The sequence below is a fragment of the Desmodus rotundus genome, chromosome 13 (assembly GCF_022682495.2).
Source record: "Desmodus rotundus isolate HL8 chromosome 13, HLdesRot8A.1, whole genome shotgun sequence".
NCBI classification, from domain to species: domain Eukaryota; kingdom Metazoa; phylum Chordata; class Mammalia; order Chiroptera; family Phyllostomidae; genus Desmodus; species Desmodus rotundus.
The window spans coordinates 9046584-9073731 of record NC_071399.1 but is presented as its reverse complement, the minus strand read 5'-3'; the positions used below and the strand labels follow the sequence as shown (position 1 = coordinate 9073731).

At 43.7% G+C, this 27148-nt stretch overlaps 2 protein-coding genes across 3 annotated transcripts in view; one reads left to right on the top strand and one right to left on the bottom strand.

The window, feature by feature from the left end:
* Positions 1 to 27148, bottom strand: part of TLR3 (toll like receptor 3) — a 402871-nt gene that overhangs the window by 364872 nt on the left and 10851 nt on the right. The gene's annotated exons all lie outside the window — the stretch shown is intronic.
* On the top strand, positions 576 to 27148 carry PDLIM3 (PDZ and LIM domain 3). The gene is given in 9 exon segments (XM_024562686.4): positions 576 to 797; positions 7532 to 7683; positions 8883 to 8967; positions 15908 to 15975; positions 20857 to 21120; positions 22724 to 22854; positions 24414 to 24525; positions 26188 to 26218; positions 26220 to 27148. Coding segments are annotated over 9 exon segments (1095 nt in total). The 5' UTR covers positions 576 to 704; the 3' UTR covers positions 26379 to 27148.

Here is a 27148-nt window from a genome sequence, read left to right as displayed (position 1 = left end):
GTATTAACATTTAATTCAGCATTTACACTGTGCCAGGCACTGTGCAGAAGTAGCTCATTTTTATGCTATTTCACTGGGCAAAGAAATAATTTTCACAGTAACCCTATTGATGTAAGTACAATTGCTACCCCTATTTTACAGATGAGAAAACTGAGGCTTAAGGACCTTCAGTAACTTAGCCAAGGTCACCCAGCTAGTAGGTAAATATTATCGTACTCGACATTGCTAAATAACTCATTGTTTTGATAATGCTTGTGTTTTATTTTAATTGAAAGCTCAGAGGCTGTGGTTTAACTGCTTTTAACTTAGAATGAAGCGCACTGCTGAGCTCCAAGTAGAAAATAAACAGGAGGACAGGTGTTAAAGAGAGTGATGGAAGCTGTAACCTGAAGCCTCCTCCAGCGCCTCTCCTCCCCCACCCCCAGAAGTCCCGAGGCTGCACCCAGCGAGTGCCCGGCTGTAAACTCCCTTGGGTCTGGCGTGGCTCTTTCTTCCAAAGTTGGAGCTCTCCTTGGTGGGAGGGGGCGGGGAGGAGAGTGGGCTGGTGACGTCACTGGGGAGCAGGGATAAAGCTCTCAGGCCTCAGTCCCAGCGAGGACAGTGTCCGGGGAGCATAGAGGGCAACCCAGTTCAGGACCATTCCCCCTGCACAGGGTTGCCCCTTGCTGCGCCTCCACCCGAGAAAGGCTGCACCAGGAGGCGCCATGCCCCAGAACGTGGTCCTCCCTGGCCCTGCGCCCTGGGGCTTCAGACTCTCGGGGGGCATAGACTTCAACCAGCCTTTGATCATCACCAGGGTAGGTGTTTTCCGTTCTTTTCCTACAAGTCGGGGGAAAAAAGCTCTGGCTTGCTGCCGGTCCCCCAGGAGCGGAGTGGCCAGTGAGCGCGGGTGCGCTGGGTAGGTCCCTGGGTTGGGGCTCACCATTGCAGGGGCGGCGGCAACTTGGCAAAGTGAGGTTTGGAGGATGCAGAGCAGCTCAGACAATTAACCGCGCCTGCATCCTCTAGGTCCCCAGCAACTTTCAGGCAGCGGCAGCGTGATTGCTCTGGGCTGTGGCTGGGCTTCAAGGGCTGGGTCTCCTTTTCAGTAACAATGGAGATGGGGACACGGGAGGAGGAGTTGGGCACAAGGGAGGGAGGAAAACAGACAGGACTGTCACTGGTGCTTGTTCCCTGGAGCCAGACGCCCCGGCAAGCGCTGTTCTTGTCTGGATGAAAACTTCAGCAGGGCGCTGTTCATGGGGCACAGCCTGGGCCGGCCAAGTTGGAACCGCTCATATCGGCTCAGACGGGGAAAGTATTACTAATCTGTCTTCCTCCGTTTCCAGGCTCTTTGAATAAATGTTTTCCAAAGCTAGGAACTTGGCTGAGGAATTATCACCTATAACTCAGACTACAAAGAAAACGGGTCAGAGAGTTCTTAGTTTACCCGATGGGAAGTCACCATTCTGCCCCATGACTCTGAAAATGATGCTTTACTACCAAAGTCAAGCTTTCCTTAATAGTCTTTAAAGTATTGTCTCATTAGGGAAAAAGAAAAAGGAAACCTCAGAATTTCTGTCCTGTCAGAAAACTTCTGGTTGCTCCAGTTGATTTCTTGCTAACACAAGTATTTGTCTTAAAAGAAAACTGTTGTTTCAATTATCACACATAAAGCATATTAAACCTAATCTTTTTAATGCTTTATTTTCTTCTCTTCCTTACTTACATTGTATCTTACAATCTGATTGGTCCACAGAAATATTTGAACAAGGTAAAACCTTTTAAATTCCATACTATTAATACCTCTATGAGATTTGGAAGCCAATGTCTTACACAAATACCTCCAAACATGTATCATACGGATGCATACCATGGAACATTTCGATCTTTGGTTTACATTTTTCAAAAACATAAACCCATCTGACATGTGTTTTTGTATGAGACGTGAAAACTTAACATATCCCCAAAAATGTCGCTAAGTAAATTAAGCAGAAAATGGTTCAGTGATCAGGGCCAAGCAATGCCTTTTATGGATTTACCAAAGAAAACAGTTTCCATTATCTCTACTAAGAAATATTTTAAAAGTTTCTGAAGTATACTTTTCGCTTGTTTATATCATAGGAAATAGCGTTTGAATTCTAACCAAAGGTAAATCATATTTATATTAGATCCTAAAGAAATAAGAAATTTACAAGGGCAGCATCTTGCTTTTACTATGTACCGTGTCAGTATGATTCGTCTCATGTTTGACATTTGAGCTGTTGACATTGGAAGCATTCATCTAGAGCTGTGCTTACCCTTTGGAACTGCACCGCAGGTGCTCCTTGGAAATGCATTTGATAATGATGACAATTATCGCTTGGGAAGCCAGTCTTGTTTTCATTTTTAACTCATTACTAATTCCCATCACTCATTTTGACACCTGACTCAATAACAGTGCACAGCCATATATGATTATTTCACTTAGCCATGCCTCTTCTCTTCAATTAATTTAACTGAAGGAGAACAGGCAAAAATAAACTGCTTTGTTCTCCAGGTGTCCCTGAAACCAGGGCCATGGTGGATTCCTGCTGAATAAATGAAAACACACCTGCTTGAACTTTGTTGCCGTAGTGAACACCTAATTGAGACTATTTCCACTTAAGCTATAAGAATACTAAAAATCATCTGGAAAAAGACAAAAAGATATTGCCCAAAAATAATTGTCAGCGTTTTAAGGAGGTAGTAGGATGATTCTATTGCTTTGATAATGTTTACATTATGTGAAAAGGGAGTGAAAAATGTTGATTGCCATGTGTCTTCTAAGCCCCTTGTATGCAGGACTCACTTAAATCTCACAATAATCCAATTAGAGGGGCAGCACTATTACCCCCTTTCACAGACGAGCAGAGGGAGGCATCCAGAGATGCATGACCCTGCTGATGCCCACAGGTGGTGGGGCAGAGTTTGATGCCAGGCCTGCCCACCTCCCACGTCTTCACACGTGTTGAAAGGTTCTGCTTATTGCACAGATATTTCCAACTAGGTGTTCTGTGCCATCCGATTCATCACGTGGTTCTCCTGATTCTCTGTGGTTAAGATCTACCACTTTTCTGTTTCCACCGCTGTCCCTCTTCAAGATTTCCTAGTGTCCCACCCACGAGCTGTTTGTCTCCCACTCCAATTCACCCTGCATATTCCTCCAGCCCTGGTGGGAAATGCAAGTTTGCTCCTGTCTTCCCCATTCCTCGACACCCCTCAGCAGCACCACCAGATTTTAGGGCTAAAATGTGTGGTCTTTGTACACTCACGGCTTCCACCATCTACCCCAACCTGTGTTTCTGACTCCATTTCCTCCTCCTCGGGCCCTTCCCACTCCCTCCCCTCCCCCAACTCCTTACACAGGCAGTGAGGCCACAACTCAGGACCACTCACAATTTCTCTCACATGGTTCCACTCCCCCATCAGCTTTCTCCCAAATTCTTGCCCCCCCCACTCTCCACTGTGCCAGTGGACACCCACTCAAATGGCATTTGATCCCTTTGATGACCATAGCTTCTGACCTATGACCTCTCCTCCTTCTACTACAGGTGTTTGCGTCCATCTGTACCCCACAAATCGCATGCTCCCCAAGGGCAAGAATTTTCAAATGGGGGGGTTCCTTGGCGCCCAGCACAGTGTCTTGTACATCACATATGTTACAGCATATGGCACAATATGAATGATTGACTAAATTCTTCATTTTTTACATACTTGTCACAAATAAGTAGATTGTGTCCTCAAAAATATTCCATGATAAAGATGAATGACAATTACTTTGTTAATTGATTTATCTATTTTAGATAAGTTCTTAAGTACACAAAGAATCAAAACACCAGTGCCTGAACTCAGTGCCACCGAAAATCCCATAAGCAAGCTCAAATCGATCAAATCCATTGTTGTTCTCCTTCAAGCCATCCCCTTCCCCTCCTGCCCCACTCTGTACAAATCTCCCCTCCTGCCCCACTCTGTACAAATCCAGACTACAGCCATGCTCCTGGAGAGAGGGCCCCTGCTCCACCAGAGCCAGGGTGGGGGGTTAGAAATGTAACTCTCTCCATCCATTGAAATTACACCCCGTAATTGCTTACAATCCAATTAATCAGCCAGGTTAACCTTTGCATGATTAAAACCATCAGAAGTAAGGTAAATCAAATACCAGACATTCTCAAAAAATTGAGCAATTAGTTGTGATACACACAATTTTTAAGAAAGCAATTTTTAGACCTTATGCAATAAAACTTCTGTTGTGGTGTTCAGTTCTGGGCAGTGGGAACTTCCTGCAAACCCCATAAGGAACTGGCCTAAGTATTTCACAGAGTGAAGCTTAAGGTTCACGTCTCTAAGTGAACAGCTTTCCTTTTTCTGGCAAGAAGGTTCTAAGGAGTCCTTCTTTCTGAAGTGTTTGGACCACCCAGAAGGACAATCTACTATCAATGCCAAGTTACAAATCATTTGTTTTCACAAATGGTCCAATTTGGAATAAAGCACAAGCCTCTTTTATGCACGTGATGTAGAATTATTGTATACATGTGATGCTGGTATGTCCTTTCCCACTCAATTCCTCTTCCCCCTCCTCCCTCCCCCCTCCTTCCTACTCAGAGCACACCCAGGTTCAAGATCACTATAACCGAGAATGTTATTTGGACTTGGGTACCAACATAGAAAAATGTTAGTGTATTCTTGAATTTTGCAGCCTCTAACATAGAAATGTATATTACTTTAACATAAAGTATAGTTGAAATTTGAACTTTTAGGAAAATAATGTTTATAGCTGAATGCAGTCCTCTTCCAGGTGGCAAGGGTAGTAAGAAGGCTAATGTGAATAAAAACCTGTGGAATCTTGTTTGACCAAAGACATGTCTGCATGGAAGAGCTGGTTCCTGTGTGAATAGTATTCACGCATCCCACAGACAGCTGTTAAGCGCAGAATGCATTGTATGTGGGAGGCACTGCGGGGGATACCATTATAACTTAATTGGTTTCTACACCCTGAGAAGCTCAGAGATCAGTAGAAGGGGAAGCCGTGTACATCACCCACAGTGGTACAGCCATCGGGATTCCATGAAGAGAAGCGTGACCAAGAGACAGGAGACGCTGGGGGAGAGATCACCTGCAGGAGTGGGCTGGCGGGATCGTGGAGAGGCTTCAGCTATGAAGTTACGCACCCCTGAGGGAAATGTAGACTCTCACTGGGTGTGGGACCTTAAAGTCTCTCATACTTTCCGAGCCTCAGTTTTCTCATGTTAAAAGATTGTCTTGAGTATGGAGATCCTAGTTCTTGATAATGATACCATGCCAATAATAGTAATGATAATGCTATAATAGTCCTCACCCCTGGCTGCACATTTAGTCACCGACATAAACCCATGCCCAGGTCCTGCCTACAGAGATTCTGGTTTAACTGGTGTGGGTATGGCTCTAGAAATGCAGATGTGGGCGCTAGGAGGCTTAAATTCCAGGTGAGGCACCGGAGTGTATTTGTGGACAGTGGAGAACAGTCAAACAATGCGGTTTCTCAGCATTCTGATCCTCACCCTGCAGTAATGCCCTTCTGTGCATACTCGACTGGCTCCGTGACTATTCCAGTCACTTGTATTCATAACACAAAAATCTCATAAGGGCCACACCTTGGACTTCCCTTGTGTTTCCCATAGTAAACAGAACACTATAGATGCTTCATCTGTGTTTTAAATTCTTTTTTTTTTCCAAACAGACCCAATGAATAGGGTGATGTGAATGATGAAAATCTGAGGCACTTATTAAAAACACAGATTCCCTAGCTCCTCTCCTAGAGCTTCTTATTCACGACTCCAGAGATCTGGAATGAGATGGAGTCTTTACATTCGGCAGACTAGCTCTTTTCCTTTCATAAACTCTAAGTTAAATGGCCCTTTCATTCATTTTTCAATTATTCTTTAATTCCAAACGCTGGAATGTACACTGTGAAGCATTAGGAAGAGACATGATATTACTTCTAGTCCCAAGAGCTGCCAGTCGGGTTAGGAAGACAGATAACACACAAGTACATAATCGAGCAGAAAGGTGAATGCTGTCTTCATGAAGGCGATGGACAGGGTGGAATAGAGGAGAAGGACGGGGTAGGAGCTAGAGAAGCTACTTCAGATGTTCAGGGACGTCTCTCTGAAAACATGACTTTTTAGCCCAGACCAGGAGGAGGAGAAGGGACCACTGGATAAAGAGTAGGGGAAGCATTCCAGGCAAAACTAACAATGCATGTGAAACACAAACAGGGTACAGGTTTGGCCTGAGAACTAAGACAAAATCAGAGTAAGTGCCGTGCAGTAGATGGGGGGAGGGGCAGCCATGGTATAATTGATGCTGGAGAAGTAGGCCAGGAAGGGCCAGCTGAGGACTATTAGGCAGTGGTAAATAGTTGGGATTTACCCAGAGAAACAGAGTAGGTGTAGCAATCCAAAGAATCACTGACTACTCAACATAATAATTTCAAATGTGTTATCTTTTAAACATTTAACCGTATTTTCCCCATATCTTTAAGTATTCCTTTCATCTCACCACCCCCAACAAAAACACCAACATCGATTTTTTTGTAGTCAGCATAAAAATGGAACTTGCTCTTTCACCTAGTTTGACAATCTGTTTAAAAAAAAAAAAAAGCGTGGTGTGCTTAGATCATTCACATTTAATGTAATACTGATAGAGTTTAATTAAAATGTTGCATCTTGTTTTCTATTCGTTCCATCTGTCCTCCATGTACGGAAAAGAGGCTGTGTGGATATAAACTTCCTTGTGTCTGTGGCTCCCAGGGGTTCTAGACTCCCAATACTAACTCACAGTCGACCTTGAACAATTTGTTCATAATCTTAACTGAATTCTTCTAACAGCTAGTCCGGCGGCCCCACCTTCCTCCTTGCTCAGATTCAGGTGTGCCCGTGCTTACATTCTCTTTCCTTGCGGGCACCTGGCTGTCTTTCCTAAATTCCAGGCTAGTCGGTTGCCCTGCAACCTCAGCTCTCCGAAGGGTTCATGAAAAGTTATCATTTTATGTATCACATGGCTTCTTCTTATTAACTCAGGAGGGATTCTCTTTCAAGTTCCCTACATCCCAAGGACCTCCTCATCTGAATCATAATTTATAGAGATGCTAAAGCAGTTTCAATTCAAATATGAAATTTCCCTAAATGTAGTCAAGTTTGATTCCCAAATAGGGGGTTAGGGAGAGTGGCAAAAGAAACCTAAAAAACAAATTATTTTGTTTAAAGCAAAGAAAATAGGATCCAAACAGGGAGGCAGGAAGGTGTTGTAAAAAGAATAAGAGACAATGTGATAAATGAAATGTGGTTAGTAAGAAGCAAAATTACTTAACGTGAAGGGGAAATAGAGCTAAACAATCGATCAACTAAGAGTTAGTTTAATAAGTTAGATTTAGGATTTCCTGCCCCATAAAACATTTTCCATGTTGCCAAGCTGAAATGCAAATGTCAGGCATGAAACTCGAGCTATTTATTGCAAGATGGTGACAGTGACAAGGCGCCATGATTTCTTCCAGATTACTCCAGGAAGCAAGGCGGCAGCTGCCAACCTGTGCCCGGGAGATGTCATCCTGGCTATTGATGGCTTCGGGACGGAGTCCATGACTCATGCCGATGCCCAGGACAGGATCAAAGCAGCGGCACACCAGCTGTGCCTCAAAATTGACAGGTGCTCCTCAACCCAAGGCGTAGACATGGGGTCTGTGTGCCAGGACAACCTGAACCGAGACTACACGTGGTTTCCCCTCCCAGGGAGGAGCGGGTCACAGAAACTAGAATTCCCACTGGCCGTTTGCTATCGCAGCCACTCCGGTCTGCTCTTCCCTGAAGTCAGGCCACCTAGCAGTCGCTAACAAACTATTTCTACCAGGAATTCTCTGGAATGTCAGAACAATGCAAGAGGCTAATGGCATTATTTTTTCCCATAGCCAATCCAGTTAATTGGCTATGAAAATAGAACTATGAAAGGTATTGGATTGGCCACAGGAACACGGCAGAGCACAGCTAGTTGCCCCCCTGTACCAAACGTGGTAGAAAACGGAACTCAGAGATTCTCCTGAAAGAATCTCTTGACTTGACAGAACGTGGTCGTGTTAAAAATTGGTTGCCAGTGGGCTGTATGCCATCGGCCGCTTTGTACAGAATTCAGCCCAGAAGAATCTCATGAGGTGTGAGGATGTGTGTGCACAGGAGTATATTAGGTCATGAGACTTTTCTGACCAAAAAAATGTTAGGGAATTGAACCTGATCTTCTGCCATCAGAGCGCAATACGAACCAATTGTGAAGATGTGTTTCGTCACAGTGGTGGATAGGGTGTTTATCCTGTCGCTACAGCAGGCACAATTTTCCCCGCTGGCCCCGAAGGCAGACAGCGATCTGCCCTGTGACGGGGTGAAATGGGCTCCTTCCCTGTCTATGCACAGCCCGTGCTCCTGCCGAGCACAGCACACCGTCCCAGATACAGAAGGGGGATCGGACAAAGCAGAGCTCCTGGATTCCAACAGCAGACCCACCTGGCCAACCCCTCACTGTCCCTTTGTTGCCCTGGGCTAGGAGGGAAGTAGCAGAGACCTGGGGAGCTTGGCCTGGGGCCATGGGCAGGGGACTAGGGGTTCATCATGTGCATGTGAGGGGAGGCACAAACACTCATCCACAGCAGTCCACGGGGTCCTTCCATGTTTCCCCAAAAGTGCACTAAACACGGAAGACCACGAGATGGGAGAGCACAGAATAATGGGCAAGGGATATCGCTTTTGCTTCGGTTATCAAGGGTTACTAGTATTTCCACCAACGTTATAGAAAACTGAAGGATACTACAACTGGAAGATCATTAGACCTGGAGTTTACGAACTGTACTTTATTTACAGGGCGGAAACTCGCCTGTGGTCTCCACAGGTATCTGAAGACGGGAAGGCACATCCTTTCAAAATCAACTTGGAATCAGAACCGCAGGTATGAATTTTGGAATAAATGATAGTCATATTACATTTCCATTTAAACGATGTGGGTGACTTCTAAGAGGAAGAAGTGGCAAATGCAAAACACTGGAGTCTTTAGCATCTGAGATTAATTTAGATTACCCATATTTTCTTACATCAAGAAAACAGAGATGGATGCCTAGCCAAATGTCTTGTTAACACACAAATATGTTCTCATCAGGCAAAATTCGGCTATATCTACATACAGTCTACTTAATTTTTTATTATCTTTTATGATGGACTTCTGTCAAATGACCGTGAGGTAATCCAAGAAAATTAAGATGCTAAAACAAAAGGGAGGGAAGGGGCAACCATTTGAGACAGGTGTCTCTTAGCTGTTCTTTGAACTTGAGTCCTCTGAGGTCTTCACCCAGGTCTTATCTTACATCCATTCCTTAATTCTCAGTTCAGGCATTCTGTAAGCAAGTTTACTCTATGAAAAGTCTTGCTTTATGTAATCAAGATGATATTCTCCTCCTGAAGTTGAATTACAAAGATAAAGGATAAAGTTCCTTTATCCAAAGATAAAGTTCCCTAGTGGCAACTCTATCTACTGAGCTAAACTAATTGAATAATCTGATATTTATCTGACTAGGTCTATTCTCAAAAGCTCCAAAAATATAAAATTAAACCAACCCTCAAGTGAGCTGTATGGAAAATGTAATTAAGGGTTTTAGAACCTCTACTTAGAAGCTCCCCAAATTTAGAGAGATGGCTATATAAATTAAATACCTCTTTTAAAAGAAGCATTCTTACTAAACTGAGTAGACGTTCCCGAGGTGGAGTTTTTCTAGGTATCTAGTGAAAATGGACTGAAAGCATATTTGTACCTGATGCCTCAGCAGTGTCCAGCTCCTGTGTTGGACCTCCAGGTCTCCCACTTGTCTCTGTAAGCCCCCATCTCTTCTCCGTAATGTACGTGAAGGAGCGTGCATTTGCACCTGTATCTCGTAGGGCTTCTCAACCATCTCTTCTCCATGAAGTACGTGGAGGAGTGGGCGTATGCACATGTATTTCATAGGGCTTCTCAAACAGTAAGGTAAACAATTTGGCACCTCAAATTGTTCGCAGAGGTATTGAATTAAGTGGGAGCTCTCATAATGATTGGTAGAGTAACACCCTCCCCCACCCCCCACCAGGGAGTGACCAGAAGTCCCCCCTGGCCTATTCTCAACAATGAGAGAGGACAGTGCCCCTGTGTCAGGACTTCCTAGAGACCAGAAATGCCTTCTGCATTACTGTCACCAGGATCATTACAAATTACTTTAAGCAGGAAAGGCATGGGAGGGGCTAAAGATAGACTGCACTTTCTGACTTTGCCCAGGACCAATCCTGGGCACCCATCCTCAGAATAGTGCTCTGCCACCACCCCTAGCTGCTTCAGGTAAAAGGGGCCTGTGCGAGGTGAGTGGGATATGTAGGTCAGATAAGGGTTCTGCTCTTCAAGGCAAGCGAGCAAAAGGTGAAGTGGATAAGACAGGTAATAAATGTGGTGGGGAAGGGTCTGAGTGTGGTGTTCCCTGGCCTCCCAGCTGGGTTGATGAGTAATGATACCTCTAATCTTCTGTCTTTGATAGGAGAAAAGATACTACACCTGGGGAAAAGATAGAGCAGGAAACAGGGTGTTTTTTTTTTAAGGTGAAGATGGGGTCAAGGACTGCAGAAGCCAGTCAGGACATTCCTTTAGTTTGAGTCATGAGTAATTCTTACTGACACCCTCAGAGATAAGAGCCATTTCAGTTCTCTTCCTAATGGACCAAAGGATTTCTGCTCCTCAAGTCCTCGGGCCGGGTTTCTGCTCGATCACTTCGCAGAAGTCGCGGCAGACGTTCCCTACACAAGGCAGCTCAGTTCCAGCACGACCTCCACTGTCTGAAATCCCGGAGCGTGAACTAGAACAACAGTCGGTGATACAGACCGAGCAGTGAACTTCACCTGTAGAATGAGATAGGAGAAGAGCTAAACTCGGACGTTGAGTGGTCTCCTAGTATTTTTTTAACTAACACAAAGCTATGCAGAGATGTCTTTTTCCCCCCAAATGAGAGCTCTGCAAGCTTCTGGACAACAAAGGTGTGTCAGCCTCAGAAAAAAATGCCATCACTATACCCGGCTTTTGATGCCCTCGCAGAGGAACAGTAAAATGCCACTGAGCAATACACAGTTTGGGTTCTTATTTCTCAGCCCAAGTCAATCTTTTATTATAAGTTATATGACTTTTGCTATTAGAGTAAAATATTCTTTTTCACTTAAAAAACAGTATATCTTTTTGGGGAGGAAAAACACTACGGTTTGTCCTACCACCCAAGTGCAGCCACAAATAATAAAACATCAGTATATTTATTTATAGTCCTTTCCCCTGTGTATAGGGTTAGCCTTTAGAGACTTTTTCTTACACAGCTATAGTAATAATTAATACAAAATTTTTAATATCTAGCTTTTTAAAGTCTTTCCATGCCATTAATAAAGCAAATTTTGTTTTTACGAATTTAGACTCGAAACCTGAGAGGTTACTTAGAGCAACCCCAGCCACTGACCATACAAAGTCAGTCCTGGCCCTGGCCAAGGAGCACACACACGTTTTTCTAGACAAGGCATTGCTCTAGACTGAAGTCACGTTAGAGTCCCATGTCCTTCTGCAAAGCCTGCATTCTCAAAAAAGCATTTACCCTCATCTCTAGTTAATGTTAGCTGAACAACCCAAACTTATATGTAGCTATCACAAGACAGAAAATATGCTTTTCCGAAAGAAAAATGAAGTGGTTCTTTTCTAAATGAGAAGATAGCTGTTTGACTTCCGTATGGAGGGCTGAATCCTTGTCACGGAAGATTTCACAATAAGGACATACTACCTGTACAGTCAAACGGCGTGAGGGTTGAAGTTCTTCCTTTTTTCATCAAATGCCCTTGTTCTACAATGTTTTGATAACTGGACGGCAGCTACACAAAGCAAGTTTTCATAATCCCCACTTCTCCCAACTCTTCCGTGAGAAATGGGAAAAACTTGACAGATCACTGCAGAAAATCATCATAAGGGTGACTTTCATTTTTCATTTGTGGAGTGACGATGAGGCCGGGGCAAGTGATCGTTCATAAATTCTGAACATTATAAAATACCGTTTAGTCCGTGTGGCTTGATCAAATATATGATCACTTGACTTAGCGTTTCCCTTATTTCCCCACCATCTTTTCTTATAAATAAATATGTGTATATTATGAAGCATCGTTTGTTGGAGCTGATGATGCCTCAGTTCTCAGACCCAATCTTTAACTGTGACAACTTCTCTGCTCGAGGAACGGAAAGGTGAACTCTCTTTGCCATCCTTGCCGAGGTCACACCAAGGCTCGGGAGGTGGTTGTCAAGGGCGGCTTCCCACCCACCTCCCCCAGATGTTAGCAGATCTCTGCTTTACTCTGGCGGCCCTCGAATTTCATTAACTCAAAATAGCATTCCTTAATATAAGCTCCTAACGTTTAAAAATAACATTGAAAATTTAATTAATTGCAATGATTATTTATTGAATGCCTAAGAGATAAGGATCATTTCGCTGCTTTTGGAGCGGTGCAGTAAACACAAGAGCTGGACTCTACTAACTGCTATATAAAGTTTTTACTGGTACATTCCATTACTAATGACCTTCCACTGTGAAATAAAAAGAAAGTGGAATAGCAAACCTCGAATTGGTTTTGTCCCTCGATTGGGCCAACCATCAGCAGTGATGTGAGACCTGGATAGAATGTTGCCTCTTGGTGTCGTCTTAAATGTTGTGCTTACCTTTAGTGTACATGCTTCCTGGGTCTTGTAGGGGTGTCCCTAGCAACCACAGACTAATGCTTTGCAAAGCCTGAGTATGAACGTTTAAAGCTTACATTAGAAAAACCTCCTTTTATGATCTGCCTAGAAAACACAGGGGTTGCTTTTCCCTTAACGCATTATACATTTGCGACCTTTGCAATATATAACCAAAACTGAAAATGGCAAAGAAAACGCTTGGAGCTGATGAACTCATGTGCTGCTGTTTGGAAGTACCACTGGAGAATATTAATGCATAGATGTTTCCAGAAAAGTTCCCTCACTTATAGGACAATCACCATCCATGTTTATTTACTGTTTTAAGACTAATAAAAATAAATAAGGGCAGAGATTTTTCCCATAAAGCCATCACACGATGTTAAATAATTTTTATAAATTCAATTCTATTTACCAAGATATTTAAAGTGTAGCATACTTTGTTTAAAAAATAATAATAATTTACAAATAGCTTGAGCCCTTCAGTCCTGCCTGATTCATTCTTTTAATTAGCCTGAGAGATTTATAATCCACCAAAACTAAATTATGTAATTAGGCAATTAGCCTTCTTTCTTCTTTCATATTAAAAAGAGTAACAGAGGCTGAATCATGGCCATTGTCATTACTTAAAATTATTTCCAGTTCACAATTTCATGCCATAATAATGGCTAATCATAATGGTTAATCATAAAACACAGCCAATCCCTCTCCGTTATTAAATCAGCCAACGCAGTCAGATTATACCACTATATAAACTTTTGACCACGCACATTTTCACATATTCTGGGATCCAGCATTTTTCTAAAGCCACATGTGGTTGTTTGCAGTCATTGTGCTCCCTAGCATAGCCACTATACTGTCACCGTCCCAACTCCTAGGCAGTGAGCCATTATTCAGGAGGAAGAAGAATGGAATCAATAAGCTAGTGGTGAATTCCATCACTCTATAGAATCATAGGCCAATGTATTCAACTCAGACCTTTTGTCAAGTTCAGGAGGCTGTTAAAATATGCTGTCCAAGGCTGATGAGAGAGAAGATGCTCTGGACCACATCACAGATTTTAGGTACAATGAAATTTGGGGCAGCTGGAGTCAAATTTCAAAGGAGCTGGAGGCTCCTTTGATGCCACACCCCATTCCCCCGTGTCTAACTTTTTTTTAAGTGGGTTTTGCCAGTAGGCCTGAGTCTGTGCGATGACTGCCTGCTCAGGAGAACCAAAAGAAAGCATGATGCTCCTTGGGTCCCTCGGGAAGTCGCTGGTGTCCTCAGGCACAGGAATGTCTATGCAAAACCCTGGTCCCACCCCTAAAAAAGGGAGATAGTCTCTTTTTCTAACAAAATGAAGCACCGTTCCATAACTTACTCATCTGTAAAGACAAGAAGGAAAAAAAATGACATGAACAAGCATTGTACAAGATCTTTTTATTTTTTTAATAAAAAGTCTCTTTCCAGTAACATTCCAAATAACCATAAATGTTTTTACTGCTTGTGTGTGACACACTGGTGGCACATTCACAGAAGTAAATGAAGGTGATTGAATGTGTGAGTGAAAACATGGCTTCTACGAATTACCTTACCAAGCCTGCCAAGTGAAAAGATTTGGAGAGAGAATTGGCTCAGCTGTCTTGTAGCGTTCGCTTTTGGTTTTCTTCTGTTGCTTAGGAAAAATATGTAATGACTTTGTGAAATTATAAATCTGTATAAAAATTAGAAAACATCATTCCTACATTAAAGTAATAATATAGAGTTTCAGATCATTCAGGCATATTTCAAGTTCAAAGTTTAGGACTCTGATTGTTGTCCCTTTGCCCCAAACAATAAAGTGAAAGTCCTTTTGTGAGTCGTACGCATTAGCTGTCTTTGCATGACCAACCTCAGTCTTTCTGTGACTAAACAAGAACAGTTCTTTAAACACAGAACAATGAAATCACCACAATAAAAAAAGGAGTTTTCTATAAATGTTATTGCCACTTTCATAAGAAAAAAGAATCTTTTAATTCTTATTTTTTCTAAAGTTGTCATAACGTAATCCACATTAAGAATTGAGGGGGGCAGTGGTTGTTGTTTTGTGGGTATTAAGAAAAAACAGAACTTTTATTTGGATTAGTTAATATGATTCAATATAGTTATTCACAAATGCTCACTCCCTTTCTGGCTGTTTTATTCCTTCATTTCCCAAAATGGGAGAGAATCTTATTAAAATATTAATAGGAGATAAAGCAAATGCAAGTTCTACTGGAGAAAATGCTAAGTAGAACAGTTTTTCGAAGCTGAAAATCCCATTTCTAACCCAAAACTTCTCTACTCAAATGAGTCATGAGAATTTTCTAAAAGATGTAGATACCGAATTATGTTATAATCTTTTAAATAAGGTCACTTCCTTTGCACCCGGATTGGGTAGATGAACACAGCAATGTAAATTTCCCGGAAAAGGCGGGAAGGTTTGTGACTAACCCCTCCTTTAACCCTGCCATGAATGAATCTTGTGGTGGGGAAAGACTTAATGAACCGTGGCCGTGCTGTCGGTCTGCTCACTAACGGCTTTGTTCTGCACTCTGTGGCTCTGTGTATCTTGTCTGCCATCGTACAGGAGTTCAGGCCCATTGGTGCCGCGCACAACAGAAGGGCCCAGCCTTTTGTTGCAGCTGCAAACCTTGATGACAAAAGACAGGTAGTGAGCGCCTCCTATAACTCGCCCATTGGGCTCTATTCAACTAGCAATATACGCGATGCGCTGCACGGACAGCTGCGGGGCCTCCTTCCTAGCTCGCCTCAACCGTAAGTATCGGACTCCGCCTCCGGCCGCCACACTCCTAACCGTGAGAGCCGGGTTCTCGTCCTTTCAGAAGTCCAGCTCTTGCTGTTTTGCTTTTACTTTCCTGAAGGCACGGTCAGGTTTTTATTTTAAAGACAAGTCTAGATCATGGTTCCAATCCACGGTTCCCGAACACTTAGCGAAAGGATGGTTAAAAGGAAGAGCCCGCTCCGGGTCCATCGCAGCCCTTCTTAGCCATGTCAATATCTGGTGGTAAATGATCCGCTCTCTGCAATTATTGTGCATCTGCCTGTAGCTAAACGCAGAGGTTAGCCTTCCACTGAGGGGCTTTTTAACCCTTTGTCTTCACAGGATGTGAACTACTTCGAACACAAGCACAACATTCGGCCCAAACCTTTCGTAATTCCAGGCCGGAGCAGGTCATAAGCTTTGAGATTGTGCAGCTTGGAGTGCATGCTTCTTTAATGAGTCCTACTAATCACCAAGGAAAGTAACTCGTAGGTGTTTGGAGTGACTTTTTTTTTTTCATTCTGAAGCTTACTTCAAAAGCAAAAGAAACAAACTCACATAGCAGAGTACAGAGCCAACTAATCTCTGTTTCCAAGAGTAAACACTGACGAGCTTAGAGGGCTTGAAATGTAGCACAGTCACCACGTTATTTATAACTGATACCCCTGAGGATCCCGTCCAGAATGCAGCGACCTTTGAGGCAGGCAGGTGTATGCTGTCCCAGCTCAGGGAGGCCGGGGCCAGCAGGAACAAAAATGGAAACCGGCCCTCCCATCAAATAAGCAGATGGGGCACAGGTGGAGACGCTGGTGTAATTTATAAGTTAGACCATCGTCATCTACCTCCACCTCCTCCTCATTCCACCAGCAAAACCCTACTGGACCATCCCCTTCATTAGAGCCGCTAGATAAAAATCAATTCTCACTGATACTTGCAAAGGAAGAGGCTCCTCGAAAAGTAAATGTTCTACCTGGGGGAAAATAAGTAATACAGACAGAGCTGGGAGGGCGGGATACAGATTGGTTACCCCTGTGGAAAACTGTGTACACGCTGGAATGATGAGCAAGCTTCATTGATGCCCACCAGTTAGAGAAACGGGTCATCTTCAGATGATCCTGTTCAAACATCTTCTCTCGAAACTGACTCCAACCTCCCAGGGAGGAAACTGATGCCCTGTTTTACCACATCAGGAAACGGTGGCTTCAGGAACCTCACACCCGCTCCTCTGCCCTTAGCCTCCTCAGGCAGCCCAGAGGAAGGACGGTGGTGGTTAGGCTGCATTGTCCTAACAGGTTAGGAGCATAGAGTGGTGGCCTGTGTCAGGTTTCCCAAACTGGGGGGCTGTAGGTAGATTCACTCACCGACAGTGATTTGTTTAACCCTCCGATTGTCTCAATGAACCTAGGTAAGCGCCTTTAAGATGGAACATCTATAGTCCAGCTTGTCCAAATAAATGCCCATCACTCCCAGGTGTGTGGTTCCTGGCCCATTTTCATGTATGTGTGACCCTGCTGGCCCCTGGGGACACGTGAGTTTATGAGGCCTGCTGAAGTTGGCCAGTCATTACTTACAAGAGATGTCCACATGCAGATCTTTCCAGAAGCTAGAGTCAGAAGCAGAGGATGACCTCAAAATAAGCCAGGCAATTTTGTGATCCGACTCAGAGCAGCAGAAACATGCTAAGAGGGCAATTATTACAAAATACATCTTCCCCTGCTAGAAAGGGAGCACACTGCTAGATCCCCAGCACCTACAAATGCAGCTGGCACAAAGAAAATGCTGCCAAGTGCTCATCAGCTACAGGAGCCAAACCCGAAGAGGGCCTAAGATTTCCTGAGTGGCGAGGAGGACCCGGAGCTCTGATCCCTCCCCCACACCTGCAACCCTGCACAATCCTTCTTTCCTTCTCTTTGTCTGTCCCCATTCCATTTTCTTCTGCAGCTTTTCCCCGTTTCTCCATATTCAACAGCTTCCCAAGCCCACTCCTGATAATGTAACAACACTCAGTTAGAAGTTGAATGTTATTTTACTATCGAATAAATACACAGACGTCTTCCTGAAGAAGCACAGTTAACCAAACAGACCTGCCTTCTTCTGAGGCTGGCTTCACTGCAGGGCACTAACTTGAACTATAGGTCTACAGGAGGCTGGAATAGAACGACACACCACAGTAGCATATCTCTGGCCTTTGCTGAAGACCAGTGACCTTTAATTGTATGAAACTTCAGGGAGGCTCAGGTATGGGACACCCTTCTTCTACGTGGGGTGGAGTAAAAGTAGACTTACAGTCGTGAGCACGTGAAACACGGAGTGTATTCTTATATTGTCATTTATTAATTATTGTATTATTTTCCATAAGAACAACTGTAAAACTACTTTTGCTAAATAAAAGTAAAATGTATTTTCATTTAAATTCAACTATGGTGGTGATGACAAGCCACTCACACTTTTGTCATTGTAAGGTACCTTTCAATATAGCTGAATTTGGAAGTGGGGAGAGGAGAAGCAGGGATGAAAGGTTTGCTTGAAAAACAGGTACCAGGGCACAAATCTTAAAGAATTGTAAAAATGCCTCTACCATCCTTCCTATCTTCCTGCACCCCCTCACTGTTTGCTCTAGCTCCTGCATTTCCCATTCTCACTAAGTGATTCTTCATCGGGATGGAATTTTGAGTGGCTACATACCAAGCTAGAACTCCACCATTAATGACCAACTTTTTAATTAGAAGTACATTGGAAAGGCTAAATTGTATGTTAATCTCCCTAGCATCTTACTACTGGTTAGGGTTCTTTTCATTATTTCATCATAATTGAAGCATATTAAAAAGCCAGTATTTTCATATGCAAACATGTAAATTTTTAAAGCCAAAGTTATCATCAAAAATATATACAAGGGATTTTATAGGTGCAAATGATAAAACACAATTCCTGTGAATGGTTTGGGACAAGTCGCTTCCAGAAGCAGGCCCCCAAAAGTCTGTACACATGCCAGAGAAGTCAGTTCTCTCTTTAATCATCTATCCAGGAGTGAAGTGATCGAGTGTAGCATCAACTTTGCAGGTGGCCTTGCCCAGTCAGTACGTCAATGTCAAGAAATCTCATTAGCATCTACTGTTCCCAGTCACAGGCGTAGGTCACGGTGGCCCTGGATGAGGTTCACAGTGACTAGAGTCCATGAAAAGTGTTTTTTTAAGCATCAGTTCAAGAGATCTTTTAAAATTGTCCCAGAAATTTATAAAACACTAATTCTTGCTTGCTTCGAGTTTATTTCCCATCTGTTTAAGACAGGAGCCCCTAAATAGAATGACAAAGAAATTAGGAAATAGGACACATCTTTGCTGAAATGAAGTCGTATACACAAGCATGCCTGTGTAAAGAACACTAACAACACAAAAAGATGACTAATTACAACTATAAGAAGAGGAATATCTCTAATTGTGAGCTGATCATAGTTTATCCACACTTAGCATTTTGCCTGGCGCACAGACCAGTCAGAGCAGTTATAAACACTTACTGAAAAGGTTCACTATTTTCAGCCCAAGTCTCCCAGGATTTAACTTGCTTCAAATCCCCAAAGTACCATTTAATAAGCTTCATTACACTTAGATCCAATCGAGACAATCCTGACTAAACTGCGTTACAAAGAAATTCTACTCCCGTCCTTTTCCCAGTTGAAGGCGATTTCAGGCGCCAGGGCAGCGCCGAGCCTCCAGAACCGGTGCACGAGGCCCTGGGCGTGTGGTATGCGATCAAGCAACTCACAGACTTTTAACGGGGTCTCCAGCCCAGAAGTGAAGGAGCAAGTCCACATTAACCTGCCTGACTTAGGCTCTGCAGGTGGTTGAATTGAGTAAAACAAGACAACTAAAAATTTAATCCATGCAGTGACAAGGGCTGTCCTGACTGATCAGGCTGACGCCGATGGAGTCAGCAGAGCCAGTGGCCCCCATACACTGTTGTGGCCCGTGCTGCCTGCAGGGGCCGAGGTTACATCGGCAGCCCTAACAGCAGTCAGGGCAGGTAGTCACACTCGAGCCCTAAGAGAGTACGGACGTTGACAGAAACACGTCATAGAGTGTGTTGGGTCTTGCGTTTACCGCAACTCTAACCTGCGGGCACGACTGTGTTTACTTGAATACTAACATTTCTTCTGGCTTTGTCGTAAAGGACTGCGCTTTGTTAAAAACAATCTCAGTGTATTTCATTTTCCTGTAAGGTGCACTTTTCATGCCGCACGTAAAATGCACGTGGAAAAAGGACTTTTTAGTCCTCAGCGTGTCCGTTGTGACCCGCCTCCTATCTGGCTTCAGGGAGAACGAGAGACCTCCCTGGCTGTTCTGAAGGCGGCCTGGCTGGCCTGGCTGATGTTTTCATACGAAGTCCGCTCGACCTGACTGTAAAAGGAAATGATACATATGCATGAGAAGAGGAGTGTTTTTGAAAGTTTACATGAAATAGCTATGTATACAAGTATATCTTAGCCCTAGGTGGCATTCCAAGAGTCTGAGATCACCTTATTTGCTCTCTAATCATTAATTTCAAGGTGACAAGCATTTGTTGGCTGTTCTAGAGCCTGAATGAAATCAGTGAACAATTTTTAAAAACATATTCCTTACAAAATTAAAGAATGAAAGTAGGAAAAGTTAAAATAGTCAAAATGTTTACAAGGCTATCGCCTTAAAACATAATCTTTAGCATATGACCTACATGTTTCTAATTACTATTCAATTAAACTAAACTGCATTTCTGAAAAGTACTTATTTCGAAATGGTTGGCCTAACTATTTAATTGGATCTTCACATGGCATATCCAGTTACTATATGTACGGATCATTCGTTAGTCTTTTAATTTTAGATACTGCACCTCAGAAATGTAAAAGGATGTCCAGCCAATGTAATTTTCCTGTTCCATGTATTTGTGATATTGTCAAGCATAAAATTATCTGGCTTATTTTTAAAAACAGAATATGGCCACATCTTTTGTACCTGATACACAACTTATTTACCTCTAACCTTCAACGTCCATATTGCCTGGTAGAACAAAGCCAAAAATGCAACATCACCTGTACCTTTAATAATTTTGCAACACTTTTTCCAATCCTGAATGTTTAAATGCCCTCCCTCTTTAGAAGAAATCGTAGCCAGAAATACGCATGTTGTCTTATTTTGGTTCCACTCAATTCTTACTTTCTGTCTTCCACCCCTTTTAACCGCTCCGCACTTGTTGTGTGTGTCCCCGGTCTGGTTTCTGCACCCCTGTGTCGTCTCTGCGTGCCACGGGCACCCACACAGTGCCTGCAGCACGCCGTCCGGCATCGATGGCGGCAGTGGACGGAGCACCCCTTCTTCTGTGAGCACTATTAGCTCTATCTGCCCAGGCGACTTGAAAGTGGCTGCTAAGATGGCCCCTAACATTCCTTTGGAAATGGAGCTTCCTGGTGTGAAGATTGTACACGCCCAGTTTAACACACCTATGCAGTTGTACTCAGAGGACAATATTATGGAGACGCTTCAGGGTCAGGTTTCAACAGCGCTAGGGGAAGCCCCCCCAATGAGGTAATGCGAGTCTTTCCCAACCATGGGCATGCCAACCAAACACATGGGCAGGGTCAGCTTTACAGGTGTCTTTTTACCTTGTCTTATGTGAAAGAAAGCTGTGGGAAAAGCTTCAAAGAAAGAATACTAAGGATTTTTTGCAAATATCTAGGCCTCGTGATAAAGATGATTTGGAGAATTAACTAAGTAGAGCTTTATGTGACCGATTGTAATAAACTGAAATCACGGAAGGACCAAATGTACAGTATACGTGTTGTGAAAAGTTACAATGTACTTTGCAAATGTCTGGTACAATACTTCTCAAAAGTGATTAATAATCTAGTATACTCTGTTTCTCCCCTTTGGGGGTCCAAAATTGAGAAGGGGTCGGAGGTCCAGAGGAGTTTTAAAAGAGATGATACTTTTCTAATGGCATCTTGTGGAGAGGTAATTATTTTTCCATGTAAAATTTCTGCCATGAATAAGGGTTTATAAGTGAATATGTCAAGCTATTAATGTAGATACTTAATTTCCAAAGGTCTCTATTTTGACTAATTTCTTCTTTAGTATAAACATTTGTTCAAAGTACTTTTGCCATCAACTTTTTTCCAGTTAAAAAACGTATAAGGAAATCATATTACTTTTTTCAATATTACAGAACTACTTGTCATAAATAAGTAGTATAATGCTTAGCAGCGCTATGCAGCAGTATCCCAAAGCTATCTCTTGGGATGAGTACAATAAGATAATAATAGCATACTGGAGCTCAAAGCCATTTTGCAAGGAAATTCAGATATTAGATAATTATTTCCACATATGATATAGGTAATAAAATTACGTGTGGATAGCAACTACCTTTTCTAGATAATGCAGTTCAATGACATAAAATAATAAAGTATTTTGTGCCTGACATGTAGTTTTACTGTGGCATTTTTAATTGCTCATCATGAACATATTTGTAGACAGTTTATTCAAATAAAGCTTCCATTATTAAATGAATTATAATGTGGCTGTTTAGGAAATGTAGTGTAGTCAAAATAACCCACATGTATGTGTAGGTTTCTATATGATGTGCTTTCAAACACTGGCAATTTGAATTTCTTCACTTTACAAGCAAAGTGATAACCTTTGTTTCCAGGAGTTAAGCAAATTACTCTTAAAAACAAAATTAAACCATACACTTTCAGTGTAGTATCAGAAAGGAATCTGAATTTAAGGATGATTTTGTAACAGAGTAACTGAGCTGGGCTCACTCCTGCACTTTCCCTCCTGTGATGTTGTCTTTTTCTGAGAAAAAGTTGATTTTGTTCCTATTTATAATTATACATCCATCAGCCACAAGTCTTTTTTTTTTAATTACCATTACCTAACATTTTAGTTGCCTTCCAAAGTATTTTGCCAGGTGGAGAAGTGCCGATGTGAGCCCGGGGTTAACTAACAACATCTCTAAGGCAGCCCCTATGAGTAAACATTATTTTTAACTACGATAGAGATGAACTGCCTCTCTGCTCAGGAGTCACTGCAAATGCAGCGATTACTGTTTGTTGGTGTCGTGTGGTGTTGTCTTGCACGTGTGCTGCCGCACACACTCCTGATGCTGCTCTGCCGCCACGTTGTGTTTCAGCGAACCCACAGCCTCGGTGCCCCCCCAGTCGGACGTGTACCGGATGCTCCACGACAACCAGGATGCACCCGCTCAGCCTCGCCAGTCCGGCTCCTTCCGGGTGCTCCAGGAATTGGTTAATGACGGCCCGGGTGAGTGGCCATGAGGGTCCCTGTCCCTTTAGAGCCTGCTAGCAGGCCTTGGGGAGGGGAGGACAGCAGACAGACTGGGGAAGAAAGTCTAAATACCGATTTTGTCCAGATGCATCATTGCTCCGAAGGATTTGGGTGGTGCCTGGTTTAGGAAAGGAGCTTCCAGAACATGTCCAAGTAGTCAGCAAGTTAGTAGAAAGGCACCAAACACAAAGTCCATCTGCAGTGGTCAAGGCTACCTGAGCTTACAAATTTTAAGTAGTTTTCAGTGGACACTGCAAAATTTCTCAGCCTCCCCATACTCCAGAGTATCATCATCAGAATTTAAAAATAACATAATGAGCCCCCAGGATGTTCCAAATTCTGTGCTACATCCTTGCATGCATTATCATTTAATCCTCACAAAAACTCTGAAGTAGGAGCTATTACTTCCCCTGTTTGACAAATGAGAAACTGAGTGAGGCACAGAGAGGGCGAACTTGTGCGAAGTCACGCAGCCACTAAGAAGCGGAGCTGGGTCTGAAGCTCCTCCTGCTTTTTGCAGGGCTCATACTCTCACCCATGTTTCTCCACCCCCAAAATATATGCACTGTCCTTTCAAAGTTGTACAAGAATGCAAAATGCCCCTGTAGGATGGCTATTCTCAAAAAGACAGGGAAATAACAAGCAGCGTGAGGATGTGGAGAAATGAGAACCCTTGTGCATAGCTGATGGGAAGGTAAAACGGGGCAGCCGCTGCATGGAGGGTCCTGGAAAAGTTAAACACGGAGTCACCACACGACCCAGCCATCCCACTCCCAGGTGCACACCCAAGAGAACCACAGGCAGGGACTCGGACACGCGCACACCGACGTTCGTAGCAGCGTTATTCAGCACAGCAGAAAGGTGGCAACGACCCAAATGTCCGTTGATAGATGAATGGATAAACACTATGCATGCAGTGGGATATATTACACAGCCTTAAAAAGGCACGAAATGCTGCCCCACGCTGCAACACGGATGAACCTTTAAAACTTTCTAAGCAAAATAAGCCAGGCACAAGAGGACGAATATTGTGTGATTCCATTTCTATGAGTGTGAGGTTCCTAGGGTCTCAGAGACCGAAAGTGCAGTAGAGGTTGCGTGGTCTGGGAGGAGAGGGTGACGCGGAGTTGTGTTTAATGGGTTTCTGTTTGAGATGATAAAATATTCTAAAAATGGATATAGGCAATAACTTTATAACATCGTGAACACACTTAATGCCACTGAATTACACCCTAACGACGATTAAGATGGTCAATTTTATATCAAGTATATTTTACCACAATAAAAAAAATGCAAACATTCTCTGCTCCTTTGAGCATTTTGTAACAGAATAACAGAAACTGTGACCGAATTCTGTTTTGAAAGGCCCTAGTTCAGAATGAGGCAGGCTTGAGCTGCTCCTACTCCTTTTGAAATGATACCACGGCGGCAGCTTAAGAGTTCCTTGGGTTAAAGGGCACACCCCAAAATAGAAGCGAAGTGCAAGCCGGAGCCAGCTGTTCCTCTGCCCTAAATGGAAACACTTTGTTTTTCAGACGACCGTCCGGCGGGCATTCGGAGTGTGAGAGCTCCAGTTACAAAAGTGCACGGTGGCGCTGGCAGCACACAGAAGATGCCACTCTGCGACAAGTGTGGGAGTGGCATTGTGTAAGTTCCTCTTTCTTTAAAGATTTTTTTTTTTTTTTTTTTTTAGAGAGGGGAAGGGAGGGAGAAAGAGAGGGAGAAAAACATCAGTGTGTGGTTGCTTCTCACACCCCCCCCAGCTGGGGACCTGGCCTGCAACCCAGGCATGTGCCCTGGCTGGAAATCGAACCAGTGACCTTTCACTTTGCAGGACGACACCGAATCAATTGAGGCTCCCCAGCCAGGGCTAAGTTTCATTTTTAACCCAGAAATTCCCTATAAACCTTGGTAGCAGCTCTCTATTTCTATTCATTGACTTGAAATACAACATCCACCACGTATCATATTTTGACCAGAATTCCTTAGATATACCCTAAAATTGGCACATAAGTCAGCAATCTTGAGTTATAATTTCAGATTATTCTCATGGAAAAAAAAAAATTGCCCAGAGTATATTTTCAAAATCATGTCCAAAAATTAAAACTTCCCTTCAAGAAGCCCTCCCTAAGGTACATGGGCTTTGAGAAGTTCCTTTTCTGTATAAACCCAGGGAAACAAACACAGCAGCCATCAGGATGTTAATAAGACACATGATCTTTTGATCTTTTCCAGTTTCTTAAGCTGCACAAATATTCCAACATAATTTTAAAAATGCAGTCAGCTTCCATTTTGAGGGTCCGTATGTTTGAATGCCCACTCTTGCTAGTTCAGATCTTCACGTGACCCCAGTCATCCCCATCTCTCCCCTGAAAGTGCCCCACATGGCCACTTCTCCTGTCCCTTTGTGCCACCCTGCAGCTGTGAGCTCCCACGCGGAGGCAGCACCCGTCCCAGTGTCCAGGGTCCATCCCAGGAGGGCAGTGGGCTGTCAGACTGGTCACAGCAAAGGTGGGGCAAGTGGGGCAGAGAGAAACAGACTGGACAGGGAGCTCAGGAGTAGAGAGGACCTCCTAAAACTGGACAGACTGTGATGTCAGCAAAAGCACCTGTCCCTCCTGAGTGGTGACAAACTGTTGTGACAATAGAGGCAAGTCCCCACCCCACCCCCACTGCGAGAACGCCACCTCTGCTCTTCAGTCTGTGTTGTCCCTGCTGCACAGAACAGAGGCCGGGCCACCAGGGCACAGAGTGATCAGAGGGACTTTCAGTTGTGTAGACCGGGGGTCCCCGGCTTCCAGGCCGTAGACCGGTCCTGGTCAGGGCCCGTTAGGAGCCAGCCTTACGCAGCAGGAGGGGAGCTTGAATGCAATGTGCTTGAACCATCCCAAAACCATCCCTCACCCTCAGTCCATGGAAAAATTGTCTTCCACGGAAACCCGTGCCTGGTGCCAAAAAGGCTGGGGACCCCTGGTGAAGACGACATCCTTGGTGAGAATCGGAACCCTCTGCAGAGTCACATCTCCCCCTTTCAAAGGGAGAGATCATGAAGGAAGAGCATATAATTTTCATGTCAACAGCTTATCTGAAAAAGCTGAGAAATATTCCCATCAGAGAGAGACGTGGGAGGGTTGGTTCATCCCAGTGCTCTTGCGTCTCCCTGACAATCACACCCATGTCACCCCTGTGCGGCTGGAGGCGCTAGATTCCTCAACGTGAAACAGACACCACCTGCCTTATCTGTAGGTGTCGCCTTTGTGCGGGGGTTGGGGCTCTGTCGTTTTGACCGCATCTCCTGTTTCTCCTCAGCGGGGCTGTCGTGAAGGCGCGGGATAAGTACCCGGCACCCCCACTGCTTCGTGTGTGCTGACTGCAGCCTCAACCTCAAACAGAAGGGCTACTTCTTCGTGGAGGGGGAGCTGTACTGCGAGACGCACGCAAGAGCCCGCACGAGGCCCCCAGAGGGCTACGACACAGTCACTCTCTACCCCAAAGCCTAAGTCCCATGCAGACCGGAGCACGCACGCACGCACGCACGCACGCGCACTTACACAAGAAGGGGTTAATGACCTTGGGCAGAAGTAGAGCACACTGCTGAGTCCAAACCTAAAACCAAGGCTTTTAGGTATTTATCTTATTGTGCGTGAGGCAAATGCTTGCTACAGCACAAACACACGTTCAGCTACGTTTTTTTTGCAGCTCTTTTCCTCTCTGGGACTAGCAATAACCCGATGACATTTAAACCAATAATGTTTTGTATGTCGTGTTTCACAATTTAAGTTTAGATGATGACCATCAAACACGTGAATATCAAACTATTGGGGGGAGTCTAACTGTCTTTCCTTAAGAGGTTGACGTAGCGATTGTAGGAAATACCAAACGATCATTTTGTATTCTAACATACCCTGCAGCTGTTTTCTGCTTTAACCACTAAAGTGCATGTCAGGGAAAAAGTCTCTGGATTTCTCGAGTTTCATATGCAACATTTGTACCACTGGATGCAACATGCGTAAGAAACACAGAAAACATTTAAAAAATACCTAACTCAGTGTCACTCAATGAATTCAGCCAAAGCCAACATTCCAGCGAGAGGACCCGTTTGTACGTACTGGCTAAGGTATTTTAAGAAAATGTGGCTTCCTTAGCTTGTAATACTCATTTACTCTTTCTTAGGTGCTCACAATCCCTGCTGATAGGAGGGGCATTTAAATTTGCTACTTGGAGGTAATACAGTCTCTTTCAGATTAAAACAGTTTCTTTCGCTTTGAAA